Source organism: Babylonia areolata, chromosome 11, assembly GCF_041734735.1.
Source record: "Babylonia areolata isolate BAREFJ2019XMU chromosome 11, ASM4173473v1, whole genome shotgun sequence".
NCBI lineage: Eukaryota > Metazoa > Mollusca > Gastropoda > Neogastropoda > Buccinidae > Babylonia > Babylonia areolata.
Window position 1 is genome coordinate 42,922,025 of NC_134886.1, and position 16,483 is coordinate 42,938,507.

A 16,483-nucleotide genomic window follows, 5' to 3' on the forward strand; every position below is an offset into this window, starting at 1 on the left:
AGAAACTCCCCTGAGACAGAGACACCAGAGATATTAATGTGTGTGCCTGAGGGGCGTCTGTCACGTAGACCCTGCACATCTTCATAAGCCGCTGTCGGTGCGAATAGATGGGTATCGTAGTGAGGACCAAGGCGAAGAGATTGTGAGACGAGATGCGGCTCATAGTCGGTAACCATTCAGTCTTATCCTGGCGTCTGTGAAAGACCAACCAATTCAGTAATCAATCATCCATCAATCAACTGATGTAGGCAAACAATCAATCAATCAAGCACCATGCAATCGCTTTTGCCGAGTGCGTTGAGCCCAACTAAAAAGACATTTGTTTACTCTGTTGTGAGCGGCCGGCCACAGAACATTCAGGTTCGTCAGTTCAAACTCTCTGTGTCTCTGTCTCTGTCTCTCGCTGTGCCTCTCAGTCTCTCTGTCTCTGTCTCTCTCACTCACTCTCTCTATATATAGTGTTACTGTATTTTACATAAATGTTTATACTTATGTCTGAACATGCATGATGTTGCTGTTTTGAATTTGACCCTCACTGGCTTTTCCCCCATCATTATTATCCTTGCCGAGAGGCCGAGCCGGAAGCAAACAAGCACATTATTGTGCTTACTCTTTTTCTCTCTTCAAAATTTCGTTCGTTCGTACGTCCCTCCCTCCCTCCCTCCCCCTCTCTCTCTCTCAGTCCTGGCGACGCCAGTCCCTAGACAACAAAAACACAAAAGTAACTCAACGTGGAGAACGACCTTTGGAAGTTACTAGTTTCGATTGTGTGTCGGGTCATTATATTGGGTGCGTGTTTGTGTGTGTATGTGTGTGTGTGTGTGTGTGTCAGTGGAGACATGCTCTAGAGGCGAGTAGTAAACGTAACTTTTATCGAAATTTCAAAAGTGGACTTGGTAGAGAAAACTATATAAGTCAAATGCCTGATAATTACGTTATCAGCTTCTTCAGATTTCGAAGTAGTAATCATAAGCTGGAAATAGAAACAGGGAGACACAAAGGTATGCCACGAGAGTTACGTCTTTGTAAGGTTTGTAACATGTCTGTGATTGGGGATGAGTTTCATTTTATCAGTAATGGAGTGTCCCAATTATGATCAGTTACGAAATAAATATGTTCCTAAAAATATTTGTCTCCGAAATCGGTTTTTAATTTTGTAATATGCTCAAAGGACTCGGAGGAAAAAAAGTCATTTTAGTTGTAAGATAGCAGATTTGCAAATTTTGCCTAGCTACACTTTTGGAGTTAAAAGACACTTGTGTTTTCTCAACTTTTATGTGACATTGTTGTGTATTTGGAAATATTTCTTCTGGGCATGAAAAGATTATTTTGCAGTAATCCTCCATACTCCAATAGGAGTGAAAGGATAATTAAAACTTGAACTCAGTTGTGTGTGTTTCTTTTCTCTCTTTTTTCTGGCTTTCTTACACCTCTCCCCCTCCCTGGAAAAGCACTTTGATTCCGTCAATCTCTTTGTAAGGGGTGAACATCAGAATCTTGAGTAACGTGTTCCATAATGAAGACACCGTGCGGCCCCAATCGATCGTGCCAATAGCCTCGACCAATCGTCTCAGGCAGTTCTGCCCCCACTTTGTTTCAAGATGTCCGCGCCCTGAGGACTGACAAACTTCTGCATAACTGAAAGGCGTGAAACTTAAAAAGTTCAGTGTGGAAAAGGCTGATAACTTTATGAGCGATGGGAAGGTTATCAAACATAAAGACAGGTGAGTAAGGGTTGAGCAAGTAATAGTACTGCTATGTTTTTTTCTCTCCGATAAGTGCCGTTGATCTCTACGGGAGTAGTTATTAAACGATAAAGTTTTATTTGGGAAGCAGTTGATGGGTTACCGACCCTGAATCAACTATGCAGACTGTACAGGATGTGGGGCAGAAGTTTCGCCAAGCGGACTTTCCACGCGCCTTCTTGAAAATTCTCATAAATTTTTCCTTCGTACTGAGTGCCCCGGTTTTTTGTGATCGTGCCCCCTATATTGATATTCATTGATGGAAATGTCGCTGATATAACTTGGCAGCACATGAAAGCTTGGAAACGTGAATAAACATTGCAAATTTTTTATGTTTACAGTTTACTTTTATACATGTGACTTTTTAATAGCTTATTATTGTTATCCATAATGTCAATACACACACACACACACACACACACATATATATATATATATATATATATATATATATATATATGATGATGATGATTTCAGGATGATAAAATGAAAGTATCGTGACTACACACACACACACACATTTATACATGTGACTTTTGAATAGCTTATTATTGTTATCCATAATGTCAATACACACACACACACACACATTTATACATGTGACTTTTGAATAGCTTATTATTGTTATCCATAATGTCAACACACACACACACACACACACACATATATATATATGATGATGATTTCAGGATGATAAAATGAAAGTATCTTGACTATACATATGACTCTTAAATAGTTTATCATTGGAATCCATGTTAATATATATAACAATTTTAAGAGGTTAAAATGGAAGGTTTTAGATGCATGTATTCTAGTTGTAGCAGTGCTGTATATTGTATTTCAGAAGTTTTAATGTTGTATTTACAGCAGACATCTATTTATCTGTTATTATGTTTTGTCTTGATTTAACAAAGGATCAGATTATCAATATTATATTATTTTGAACTGAAAACAATACAATCAATATATGATTAGGTATGGTTATCATGTCAGAAGCAATTAATTATCAACCATGGAGTGAAATGAGGACAGAAAATAGGTTTTGTTGTCAACCATAAATGGATTAAAAGTGGGTCAGTTCATGCTCTTTATTTTTAAAAGCATGACTTATACTTGGCATTTAAGATTTGATCACTGTTGTGCATGCACATGTGTGTGTGTGTTTGTGTGTGTGTGTGTGTGTGTGTGTTTGTGTGTGTGTGGATGGAAGTCCACTGCCTCAATGGCTATAAAAGGCTATGGGAGCTATAACTTTTTTTTCTTTTTTTTAATCAAGAGGACAACCTTACTTCAGTTTAGGTTTGGCAAAGGTAAGGTTGGCTGAATAGTTGATTAATCTATTGCCTGTTCACACAGGCTGATGATCAAACTTTAAAGACTAGATAAATCAACATCAAAATTAGCATTTCCCACAATATCCTGAACATGGGTACTGTTTATAGATATGAATCAATTTTTCAGAAAGCTAAATATGGCATACATATAGAGGATGAAATATTGTAGTCTGCAGAATTTCGTTCTAATTCCCCAGGGTTTGTGGTGCTCTTGGTCATTTGGGCTGTGTCTTTTTCAAGCTACATTTGGTATCCAAGACTGGTCAGTCAGTCTGCTCCCACAAGAGGTATGATGTTATATTGCTTACAGCTGTCTTTCATGTGGTTGTGTTCTGGATTCCTTGCATCTTTTTTGTGTCTTTTTTATGATATAAATGTCAGAGTGATTAAGAGAAAGAGAGAGAGAGAGAGACTTTTTGACACTTTGACATTTTATTGACATTAACTGCAAAGTTCTCATGTCAAGGGGGTGCATGTTTTTCAGAGGGCAAGAGAGAGAATGTATTTTTGAATGTTTTTGTGTACATTTGTGTGTGTGTGTGTGTGTATATGTGTGTGTGTGTGTGTGTGTGTGTGTGTGCTTGTTGTGGCTGTGTGCATGTTTAGGCTTTGCCTTCTGCTGTTTGTTGTTGTTTTCAATCAGACCAGCTGTTCTCTGGCAGGGTTTGATACCCAGGAGGTGGTTCATGTGGTGATCACGTCAGACAGCCACACAGTGGGCGGCATGGTGACCCTAATCAATAGCATTGTGTCCAACACACACTCCCCCGTTGTCTTTCACCTCATCACTGACGCACAGACCAGCCCGCATCTCAGGTGAGACGGGGAGGGGGACAGGGAGGGAATGGAGAAATGGGGAGAGATTTGGTGCTGGATTGCGTCTGTGGGCTGCATCTTGCATGCTCACACCCTGTGGGATTTTTATATGTCAGCAACCATTTTTACCCTGCTTTATTGGCAGCCATACTCAGTTTTTGTGCTCGCGATAAATGTACTTGTGTTTCCACAACACGGAGAATATTGATGTGGATTGGAGGATCTTCAGTATATCATGTATTTGATCTTCTACACACACACAAACACACACACACAAACACACACACACACACACACACACACACACACACACACACACACACATATATGTGGATTGGAGGATCTTCAGTATATCATGTATTTGATCTTCTACACACACAAACACACACGTGGATTGGAGGTTCTTCAGTATATCACTATATGTATTTGATCTTCTACACACACACAAACACACACACACACACACACACACACACACACACATATATGTGGATTGGAGGATCTTCAGTATATGTATTTGATCTTCTACACACACACACGCACTCACGCACGCATGCACTCACACACACACACACATACATATATATATATATATATATATATATATATATATATATATATATATATATATCTGTGAAGCAGATTAAGTCACTGGCTGTTCTACAGCACAATGATATGTTGACCGCGAATAATGGACAACTTTGTGTCCTGGCTCCACAAGGCAAGGCATCAATACTGACCCAGGGCCCTCTGGCTCAAGTCCAATGTTTTAACCTCTTACCTGTGGCGCTCCACACAGATGGATTTCAGTGGTTGGATGTTAAGATATTTGGTTGTTGAAATATCAGTAACATGTTGATCTGTAGTGTTGTACGGGGTTGCATGTATTTTTGAGTGATTTTAAGGGGGTGGGTTTTTTTTGTTGTGTTTTTTTCAGAGTATCATCTGCTTACAAAACTTTACATTCATATGAATGGATACACAGATATGTATACAAACACATACTGACTTGTACACACCCACGCACGCACGCGCACACACACACACACACACACACACACACACACACACAACAGGTAAGCATGTGGGTACACACTCACACAATTGTACACAGATTGGCATGCATACACACACAAGCACACATATTCGCATACGTGCATGCTCAGGACGCAGAGACACACATAGAGACACACAGACATTCACACACACACACACACACACGCATACACGCGCGCGCACACGCACACACACACACACACACAACAAAACAAAACTACACCACAGATAAAGGATGAATTAAAAAAAATAAAAAAATAAAAAACAGAACCTGCATCATGGTGTATTGTCTCCAGAACTTGGCTGATGCAGACCAAGCTGTGGAACATCAACTTTGAGATCAAGGAGTTTCCCATGGAGTGGCTGGAGGGAAAGATCAAGGTCCGAGGTGGGCGGATGGAGCTAGCCAACCCTGTGAGTAGTGGCCGCATTCACCTGCATTGCTCTGTGTGGTGTTGTGTTGTTCTGTGTCAGTGTGTGCTGCTGCAGTGCTTCAGACTGTTTGGAGAACTGAAATTGTGGAGCAAAAGGTCATGAGCCAGTCTGACTGGCTAACGTCGAGTGATATGATAAATCTACTTGTTTTTTGGTTTTTTTTTGCGTGTGTGTGTTTGTTTTGTGTGGTGTTGTGGTGTTTTGTGTTGCAGCAATTCTTCAATTTATTGGGGAAACTGAAAGTGAGGGGTTTTTGATTGGAGGTCCTGAGTTCAGATGTATCTGCATATTTGGCGTTTGTGTTGTGTGGTGTTTTGTGTAGTTGCAATGCTTCAGTGTAGGGCAACTGAAAGGCAGAAGTCATGAGTCAGACTGCTCATGTATAGCAGTAAGATAATTCTGCACGTTAGGTGCACATACCATGAGAAGAATCGTGGGTCAATGGTATTGGGAAGCTGTTAATCTCTTAGGCCCGATTTGTGTGCTCGGATGTTGTGTATTGTGTGCTTGTGTTGTGTAGTGCTGTGGAATGTGTCATGTTGTGTGCCTTGGTGTGATGCATTGCTTTCTGTTGTGTTCTCTGTGGAGTGCTGCATTCTTTTGTGCTGTGCTGTGCTTTGTTGAGTTGTGTTATGTTCCGTGCTGATTGTGTGCTGTGTTGCTTTGGGTTGTTGTTTTGAGGCATGTTGTGTGCTGTGGGGTGCTGTGTTCTTTTGTGTTGTGTGATCTGCTGTGTTTAGTTCACACCAGTAAGATGTCAGTGCTGTGTTTTTAACATTTCCAGTTGAATTACGCCCGCTTTTATCTGCCTGATCTGTTCCCTGGGATTGATGGGCGCATGGTGTACATTGATGATGACTGTATTGTGCAAGGTAACTTCCCTTCCCCTCTTTCACGTTTGTGTGTGAAAATTGTTTGTTTCTTGTTTCTTGGATTTCATAATTGTATTAGTAAACTGACGGAAGTTCTTTTGAGACTGAATGTTTGTTGCTGGACAAGTCGTGTGGTTTTCAGACTTGCTAGTCTTCTAGATCCCTTGTTGCATCCACACCATTTACTGTTCATTGTCGTTGACTTGTTCACAAGGCATTTGATATTGAATGGTCCAAGCTTTCAACTACAGGACAACACACATGCACAGTTCGTCAGTAAATTGATGTGTGAAAACATATCAACCCTTAAATACTGAACCTAGCTGAAACGAGATCAGTGTAGCATGAATCTCAAGTGTAATAACTACTACTTGTGTACTCTTTAACCTTACATGTCACTGATTTTGCTGAACAAATGTAATGCAGTCCCAAAAGGAATGAGTCCAAATAAAGAATGATGTGTGTTGCCTGTGTGTGTGTGTGTGTGTGTTCGTTCTTTAGTTTAACGTCTTTTCACTGTAAGTGATATTAGACGAGGGCAGGAAAAAAAAATTGAGGGTGGGGGGGGGGGGGGGGGGGATTACTGTGTACACATGCAAGTAAGTGAAAGTGTGTGTGTATTACATATAGAAAAGTTTTGTTAAAAAAAAAATAAATAAATAAATAAAAAAAAAACAATAACAATATAACATATTGCTAATGAAAAACTAACAACTATAACAGCAAACCAACTGGACGATTTAACAAGGAGTTGAAAAAGTCATACATTAGCAATGGACTGCTGAAGATCGTCAACACTGAAGATGATTTCAGTTCAGTATATGATCGGCTGTTATGTGAGCACCACAGATGCAAGAAACATTGCTGACATATTTTGTCCTAAAACAATTCATTTTCCATCTGCAGATTAGAGAAATGATTTGCCTCTTATGAAAATCATTATGGTAATGTTTTCCCATGAAACCATACATTTTCTGTATGTTCTTATGTAACTCGGAGTTACCAGTGTGTTTTTCCTCAAACTGAAATTTTGACCATTGGACTTTTTCTACCATGGTGTAACATTCCTGTAGTGAAAGCGAAATATTTAAATCTAACTCCTTCATGGAGATTCTAGCTCCTTTTTTAGCCAAAATGTTAACTTTTTCATTATAGTATAAACCGCAATGAGAAGGAATCCAGCAAAAGGTTATGTGAGAGCCTCTTAATAAGAGTTCGTGAATCAAATGGTTAATTTCAATAATGAGTTCATACCTAACCGTTTCTTTAATAAGTTCAATAGTGTGAAGAACTGATTTAGAATCAACACAAAATAGAATCTGAAATATAGTTTTCGGAAAGGATATCATGAAATTTAACGCCATTAGAATTGCTATGAGTTCAGCTGTGAAGACGGACTTATTCTCTCCCAGTTGAAATGAGTTTTGAAAGGTAAGGTCTGGAATAACGAAAGCAGCACCAGCTCTATCATTTACAACAGAGCCGTCTGTAAATATCTTTAGATGATTAAGGTATTTCTCTTCCAAATGGATTCGTACCTGTGATGTAAGTAAATTTATGTTGTAATGTTTGGTCAGATCAGTGTGATTGATAACAAATTGCGCTCTTTGAAGTTCCCATACAGGTGTAGGTGATACTACAGACCTTTTAGCAAAATGTGGGGTTTTATTCACGCTGGAATTTGTTAAAATACTTGACATGTATGTTCCCACTGTGGTATGAGAGGATATAGATCTAGCTCTCTTTGGAAAATCACGGTCGGATTTGAGAGTTATTTCTGATTCCAAATCATTTTCGTCCATTCTCAAGACAAATTTACTACACGCAAGTTCCTTTTGGTCCTCTAATGGTAATACTCCCGCTGCTCTGTACATTTTCTTACTTGAATCATGGACTGGTAAGCCAAGTGCCAGTTTATATGCTCTGCAGTCTATGCTTTGAATTTTTTTCAATAAATATTTCAGTGCACTGAAGTATACTTCTTGTGCATATATAAGTTTTGACCGAACAAGTGATGTGCAAAGGTGTAGTAGAATGAAGATGTCCTGGCTCCATGGTTGTTTGCATACTATTTTCAGTAAGTTTAATGTTTTCCTGGCCTTTGTTAAAATGTAATCGATATGATGATTCCAAGTTAATTTTGATGTAAGGTGTACTCTAAGGAATTTAACTACTTTTTTATATTCCAGGGTGTTATCGTAAATCTTAAAGGAAGGCAATGTTGCTGGACTTGATCCATTATTAAAAGGCATCAAGTGTGTTTTTTCGGTTGATATTTGCAGACCATTCTTGCTCATATAATTTGTTACTGTGTTTAATTCATTTTGATATAGCTCTTTTGTGTAATTCATATATCGGGCAGGCGTATTCTTTTTGATTGTAACTTTCATCCACATGCATATATCGTCAGCGTATTGAACCATTACAACATTCTTTGTTAGTTTTTTGGTAGATCATTCATTAGAATGTTGAACAATACTGGAGCAATTACAGAGCCCTGAGGAATACCTGTCTGCAATGTTCGTGTAGATGAATACATTTTCCCTATTTTAGCCTGAATTTTTCTTTTTTCTAAGAAGTCTTTTATAAAGTTATACATATGTCCTGATAATCCAATCGTCTTCAGTTTTAACATTAGACGTGAATGCCACACTTGGTCATAGGCTTTAGTAATGTCGAAAAAAGTTGCAAGCAAACAAAACATTTTCGTCTCGCAAATTGGTGCTTAACCTGAGTGGTTAATTTCACTAAATGGTCAACTGTGGATCTTCTTTTTTTATAACCTGCTTGGTTTACAGGGATGACATTATTCTTTTCACAGTAGTATACGAGTCTCTGTGTGTGTGTGTGTGTGTGTACTGTTCATAGTGTGCGAGGATGGTGATTGTTTCTTTTGGTTGACTCTTTTTCTTGATGATTGTTGCTTCTCTTTTGTAACATGTAATTTATGGAGCGCCATGAATGATTGGTTGTTATTTGAATTTTCTGGACTATTTTTCTTTCTTTCTGGTTATATTTAATTTGTGAAGCACCTTGAGCCTCTCTGTGAGAGCTGGAGAAGAGCACTTCATTATTATTATTGTTATCATTATTATTATTATTATAATGACTGACATCCTGACCTGAAAATATAAAAATTAATGTCAGTTTTACCACACTAAGGTGACAGCCATCACTGACAAGCATAACAATCAGCATCAGTCAAGGTGTTAAAAGAACATGTAGAATGCACAGTTATCTAAGGCACTGTTCAAGCATCATGTGTTAATGTGCATGGTGCTGGTTATTATGCACTTTAGGAAGCATGTTTATCATTGTATCATTTTTTGTTCAGGGGACATAGCAGAGTTGTTCCATATGCGCTTGAAGCCTGGCACCTTAGCAGCTTTTTCTGAGGACTGTAAAGGAGTGAACAGGCGTATCTCCTTCATGCAGGTAAGCCTGTGGATCATTCCTGTGTTGTTGTTGTCTTCAGTTTAACGTCTTTCCACTTGAAGTGATATTAGACGCCATTCCTGTGTAAGGTAGGTGTCTGAAGGTAAAGCTAAAGAATAGAGGGAGGGATGAAGTTGGGAATTTTCGTTGAAAATTACAGTTATGGATGATTAAACATAATAACAAAAGAACACGCAGACACATATTCACATATACAGATGCACACAGACACACACAGATGCACACAGACATACACACACACACACTTTCTCTCATATGATATGTATATTGTATCCAGGACTATCGCACAGACACATAAAGCCTCATTCAGTTGTGTTCCTGAGAATGACTGTCTGTTTCAAACAGAATGTGTATGCAGACTTCTTCGACCTGAAAAACCAGCATTTCCTGGAGCTGGACATTGACCCAGGTGCCTGTGCCTTCAACACTGGTGTGTTCATCACAAACCTCACTGAATGGAGACGTCAGGGAATCACTGATAAGCTGCTCTACTGGCTGGAGTTGAACACAAAGTATGTAATTGTTGCCGCTGTGTGTGTGTGTGTGTGTGTGTTGGTTGGTCATTGATTTAACATCTGTTCACAAAAGTGATTTTAGACGGAAAAAACAAAACCAACAAAAAAACCGGTGTGTGCAGTGTATGTATCTATGTTTATGTGTATGGGAACGTGTGTGAACTGTGTACATTACAAATGTGACAGGAAATCGAAATTTGGAATGGAGAAGGAAACTTTGGGAATGGAAACTAATTATCAAGTTAACGATGAAGGATTGAATATTTTTGTAACTGAGTTTTGGGAAAGTATAGGAACAAAATCTTTTGACTTAAAACATGAAAGAATATGCGAATTTGTAATTTTCTGTCCAAATAAGCATTCAATATTCCTGGTATATTTTGTTTTGAAGGCGTGAGTTTTCCATCTATACATGAGAGTCTTTATTTCCTTACTGACGTGCACACGAGTGCGTGTGTGGTGTGTGTGTGTGTGCACGAACATGTTTTTATCAGGCAGCTTACTTGTCAGGAATTTGATAGTGATAGACAATTGAACATCCATGCATGATAGTTCCACAATGGGATGCTGGGTGGTTTTCAGTATAAATGGCTTCCCTGCTTTCTGGAAATTCTATGCTGAAAATTTCCTCTTTTCTATTGCTCTCTTTGTTTCTGCCTGTTTTCTAGCTATCCATTCTACAGTGTTATTTACCAGTATGGCCTTTTTTATGTCTTCTTTGTAAGGCTTTGAAATATTTTATGCTTTTTATGATTTGTTTTGTAATACGGGGATGCTAAATGTAGCCAAAGGATTGACATTCAAATCACAACCTTGTCTTACTAGTCTTAAGGAGATAAATGGTTTAGATGAGAAGTAATGAACTGTGTTTGCATTTTTATCCCTCCCCCCCAGATGTGACAGTTTTGTGCTTGACGCATTTGAATTTTTGATATATTTTTTTGTTATTATACTTTGGCTGTCGTGATATGGCTGTGTATGGTCAGCTGGACTATAACTGTATAAGCAACAATGCCAATGTCAACCCCTTTATTTTCTCATCTGAATGATGTAGCATCCAGACTACCAATAAAGGTGTAGTGGAGGGTGAGAATATACTGGCGAGTGTTGGATTTGACCCTGTGCGCTCAGATTCTCTCGCTTCCTAGGCCTTACCACTTGGCCACCTCACCACGCTCAGCCCCAGTTTTTTCCACTGGCAGTGAGGTTGGTTGAATGAGACAATAAATCGAGGTTCCATGTGCAGCATGCACTTGATGTGCTAAAAAAGAACCCATGGCAACAACAGTGTTTGGCAAAATTCCGTAGATGATATCCACTCTGATACTGTGATAAGTACACAAATGTATATGTATGCACTCAAGGCCTAACTAAGCATGTTGGGTTATGCTGCTGGTTAAGCGTCTGCCTAGCAGATGTGGTTTAGCACATGTATGGATTTTTCTTGAGATACTGAAGCTAAAACTGTAGCCATGTGCAGTTGAGGTTGGCTGGGCTCTGAGCCAGATGGATCCATGGAGTTATTGACTCACGAGGTTACTGCAGTGTCTGTGGAACTATTGACTCACAAGGTGACCGCAGTGAGTGTTGGTATTCCATGCAAGCATTGACTGACGAGGTGACTGCAGTGAGTGTTGGTATTCCATGCAAGCATTGACTGACGAGGTGACTGCAGTGAGTGTTGGTATTCCATGCAAGCATTGACTGACGAGGTGACTGCAGTGAGTGTTGGTATTCCATGCAAGCATTGACTGACGAGGTGACTGCAGTGAGTGTTGGTATTCCATGCAAGCATTGACTGACGAGGTGACTGCAGTGAGTGTTGGTATTCCATGCAAGCATTGACTGACGAGGTGACTGCAGTGTCTGTTGGTGATCCATGAGCTATTGATGATGATGATGATGTAGTGCCTATCCTTGGTCAGAGACCAGGCTCCAAGCGCTTTACAAACTGGGGGTCATTTGCACAACAGGCTGCCTACCTGGGTAGAGCCGACTGACAGCCATCTGCCATTGGACGCTCATCATTCATTTCCTTTGTCATTTTTATCAGATTTCAGGCATGCACACATGCACACTCAGACAGACATGTAACATTGTACATGTTTGACCTTTTTTTTTTATTTCCCTGCCATGTAGGCAGCCAAACTCCATTTTCATGGGTGTGCATGCTGGGTATGTTCTTGTTTCTATAACCCACCGAACACTGACATGGATAACAGGATCTTTAACATGCGTATTTGATCTTCTGCATGGGCATTCACACGAAGGGAGTTCAGGCACTAGCAGGTCTGCACACATGTTGACCTGCGAGATCAGAAAAAATCTCCACCCTTTACCCACCAGGCGCCGTTACCGTGGTTCAAACCCAGAACACTCAGATTGAAAGTCCAACGCTTTAACAACTGGGCTGTTGACAGGTGACGGCAGTGTCTGTTGCCGTGTTGCAGGGAGGAGCTGTACGGGAACGAGAGAGGAGGCGGAGGGTCGCAGCCACCCATGATGCTGGTCTTCTACAAAAAGTACACCCCCCTGGACCTGCTTTGGCATGTGCACTTCCTTGGTGAGGGTGGACTGGAGCATTTGTTGTGTGTCTGTCCGCTGCTTTGATAAGTGATTCTTTTCATGTCAATTGCGCTTGCAGCAAGTTTGTTTTTTGTTGCTGTTGTTTTTTTAATACCTTTGTTATATCAAATTGAACCTTACAAAGGCTGCCGACCAGCATATAAATAAACATGCCCACACAGAGACAGATATTTAGACACATACACTCACAGACTCACATATACAGACACAGACACGCACACACAGATACAGATACAGACACACACAGCGACACACACACACACACACACACACACACACACACACACACACACACACACACATGCAAACTTAAGCACAGAGAAACAAATGGCTGGGTATGTTTGGTTGGTTTTCTTTTTGTTTTTTTTTTTTCCTGTAAATATTCTTTTCCTGTGTTTTGTTGTCACTGCAGCTGCTGCTGATGTTGACATAAATCACATATTCAGTAATCATAGTCACACACACACACACACACACACACACACACACACACACACACACACAGAGTCACTCACCCTCCCCCCCTCCCACACACACACACACATTCACACACTTGATCACACACACACAGTCACTCCCCCACCCCCACACACACATTCACACACTTGATCACACACACTTGATCACACACACACACACACACGCATGTTGTTACTGCCACTGATGTTAGAGGTGATGGTGATGTTTACAGGATGGACACCAAGAACCAGATACACTGCAGAGTTTATAGGAAGCGCCAAGCTGCTCCACTGGAATGGCCGGTTCAAACCCTGGGGGCGGGTATCCTCCTACCAGCACATCTGGGATCGCTACTTCCTGCCAGACCCCACCCACAAGTTTCAGCCTGTCAGGAGGGGTGGGGTGTTGTAGGGGTGAGGTGTTAAGGATTGCTGGCAGCAAAAGTTGTCATCTGTTTTTTTCATTGTGAGTAGTGGTGAGGTGTTGAGGATTGCTGGCAGCAAAAGTTGTCATCCGTTTTTTTCACTGTGAGTAGTGGTGAGGTTTTGAGGATTGCTGGCAGCAAAAGTTGTCATCCGTTTTTTTCATTGTGAGTAGTGGTGAGGTGTTGAGGACTGCTGGCAGCAAAAGTTGTCATCTGTTTCTTTCATTGTGAGTAGTGGTGAGGTGTTAAGGATTGTTGGCAGCAAAAGTTGTCATCCGTTTTTTTCACTGTGAGTAGTGGTGAGGTGTTGAGGACTGCTGGCAGCAAAAGTTGTCATCCGTTTCTTTCATTGTGAGTAGTGGTGAGGTTTTGAGGACTGCTGGCAGCAAAAGATGTTGTTCTTTTTTCATTACGAGTAGTAATACAGCATACAGACCATCACATAGTACAGAGACTGCACTTCTCAAGGTCACTTATGATATACTCCTGGCACTAGATCAAGGTAATGTTTCTGTTCTAACTCTGTTAGATCTCAGTGCAGCGTTTGACACCATAGACCATACACTTTTGTTGCACATCCTTCATTACTACTATGAGGTTTCTGGATTAGCTCTCTCTTGGGTCAAAAGCTGTCTTTCAAGTCGCATCCAGACAGTCATCATCAATAATCACTCATCACAACCAGCACCTGTACATCAAACCTCTTCATACACTCATCCAAAGTCACTTTGTTTCCAACCAATCATTTACAGACGACACACTAGTTTATAGAACGTGTCACTCTACAGACATAGGTCAAACCATACAGACTTTGCAGTCATGCATCACAGATGTCAAATCATGGATGACAGATCACAAACTCAGACTAAATGATAATAAAGCAGAAGCACTTCTCATTCACTCGAAGCGTTCATTTTCTGACTTGCCTAAGCTTCATCTATCCTGGTAGGAACCTCAGACATACGTTTCTCAGCATCCACACGCAATTTAGGGTACATGCTTTCAGATGACATGACACTTGACATGCACATCAACCATATTTGTAGGTCAGCATATGTATTGTGTGTGTGTGTGTGTATGTATGTGTATGTTATGTGTATATATATATATATAGATATAGCTCTCTATATATATATATATATATGTCACTTTGTTCGAAGTATGTAGATTTTCGCCAGCGTGATGTGAGATAGTCTGAAATATGTATTTTAGCAAATGTGATGTGAGACTTTGTCTGTTTATTTATTTTACTTATTTTATTTCATTTTTATTCTTTTTTATTTTTTATACATATTTTTATGTCACTCAGTCTTGAATTTGTATATCTTATTGTAAAGTGCGGTGAGCCCCATTTGAGATGGGAGTACTGCGCTGTATAAGCCTGCATATTGTTATATTATTATTAGGAGTGAGCTTCAGAGGATTGCTGGGGACAAAAGTTGTCATCCTTTTTATTTTTTTCATTGTGAGTAGTGGTTAGTTACAGAGGATTGCTGGCAGCAAAAGTTGTCAGACTTATTTCATTGCCAAAAGCTTAAAGATATTTTTCAGGATTTTATTTCAGTCAAAGATGGTTGCAATTTATGCATATGTAGGAACGCACACTTTTTTTCTTTCTTAATGAGACAGAGTTTTTGGCCAGAGCCTTGTTTGGGTGCAGGGCTCAATGACTTAAACTTTTCATGACGAAATGCTGCATCTTTCTTGGGTTATGATTCCATCCAGACTGTGAACTCATGATGGTGTGAGTTGTGGTTGTGGATTGGATGGGTGCAGTGTAGCCTCCTCACCACAGGAGTTCTGGGTGGGCAGAGTGCTGTGTTACACATGATGGTGTTTCTTTATCGTACATGAAGCTGCTACTTATACATGAAGCTGTTTCTATGTTTGTGCATGAAGCTGTACACAGACATGATGCCGTTTCTCACTTATACATTATGCTGCTTCTCACTCAGTCCTGTTGCCGTTTCTCACATACACTATGCTGTTTCTCACTCAGACATGATGCTGTTTCTCACATACACTATGACGTTTCTCACTCAGTCCTGTTGCCGTTTCTCACATACACTGTGCTGTTTCTCACTCAGACATTATGCTGTTTCTCACATACACTATGACGTTTCTCACTCAGTCCTGTTGCCGTTTCTCACATACACTATGACGTTTCTCACTCAGACATGATGCTGTTTCTCACATACACTGTGCTGTTTCTCACTCAGTCCTGATGCTGTTTCTCACATACACTATGACGTTTCTCACTCAGACCTGATGCTGTTTCTCACATACACTGTGCTGTTTCTCACTCAGACCTGATGCCGTTTCTCACTCAGACATGGTGCTGTTTCTCAGATACACAATGCTGTTCCTCACTCAGACATTATGCTGTTTCTCACTTATGCATTATGCTGTTTCTCACTCAGACATGATGCCGTTTCTCACTTATACATTATGACGTTTCTCACTCAGACATGGTACCATTTCTCACATACACAATGCTGTTTCTCACTCAGACATGATGCCGTTTCTCACTTATACACTATGCCGTTTCTCACTCAGACATGGTACCGTTTCTCATTTATACACTATGCCGTTTCTCACTCAGACATGGTGCCGTTTCTCACATACACTATGCCGTTTCTCACTTAGACATCATGGTACTGTTTCTCACATATACTATGCTGTTTCTCACTCAGACATGATGCTGTTTCTCACTCAGACATGATACCACTTCTGTATTATGCTGTTTCTCAATTACAGTACATATTACGCTGTTTCTGATACATTA

General features: G+C 40.1%; 1 protein-coding gene across 3 annotated transcripts; it reads left to right on the top strand.

Moving 5' to 3' along the window:
* The first annotated feature begins 1,581 nt into the window (after nt 1–1,581).
* Nucleotides 1,582–15,129, top strand: LOC143287754 (glycosyltransferase 8 domain-containing protein 1-like). Of its 3 annotated transcripts, none has more exons than XM_076596013.1 (9): nt 1,582–1,724; nt 3,277–3,366; nt 3,742–3,895; nt 5,248–5,365; nt 6,171–6,258; nt 9,593–9,693; nt 10,060–10,226; nt 12,680–12,792; nt 13,507–15,129. In XM_076596013.1, the coding sequence occupies exons 1-9, from the start codon at nt 1,697–1,699 to the stop codon at nt 13,683–13,685; spliced, it is 1,038 nt and encodes a 345-aa protein (XP_076452128.1). In that variant the 5' UTR covers nt 1,582–1,696; the 3' UTR covers nt 13,686–15,129. The 3 variants fall into 3 exon arrangements, with proteins under 3 accessions (XP_076452128.1, XP_076452129.1, XP_076452126.1); XM_076596014.1 differs by lacking the exon at nt 1,582–1,724 and adding an exon at nt 1,896–2,052; XM_076596011.1 differs by lacking the exons at nt 1,582–1,724; nt 3,277–3,366 and having other exon boundaries at nt 3,392–3,895.
* Nucleotides 15,130–16,483: the final 1,354 nt, after the last annotated feature.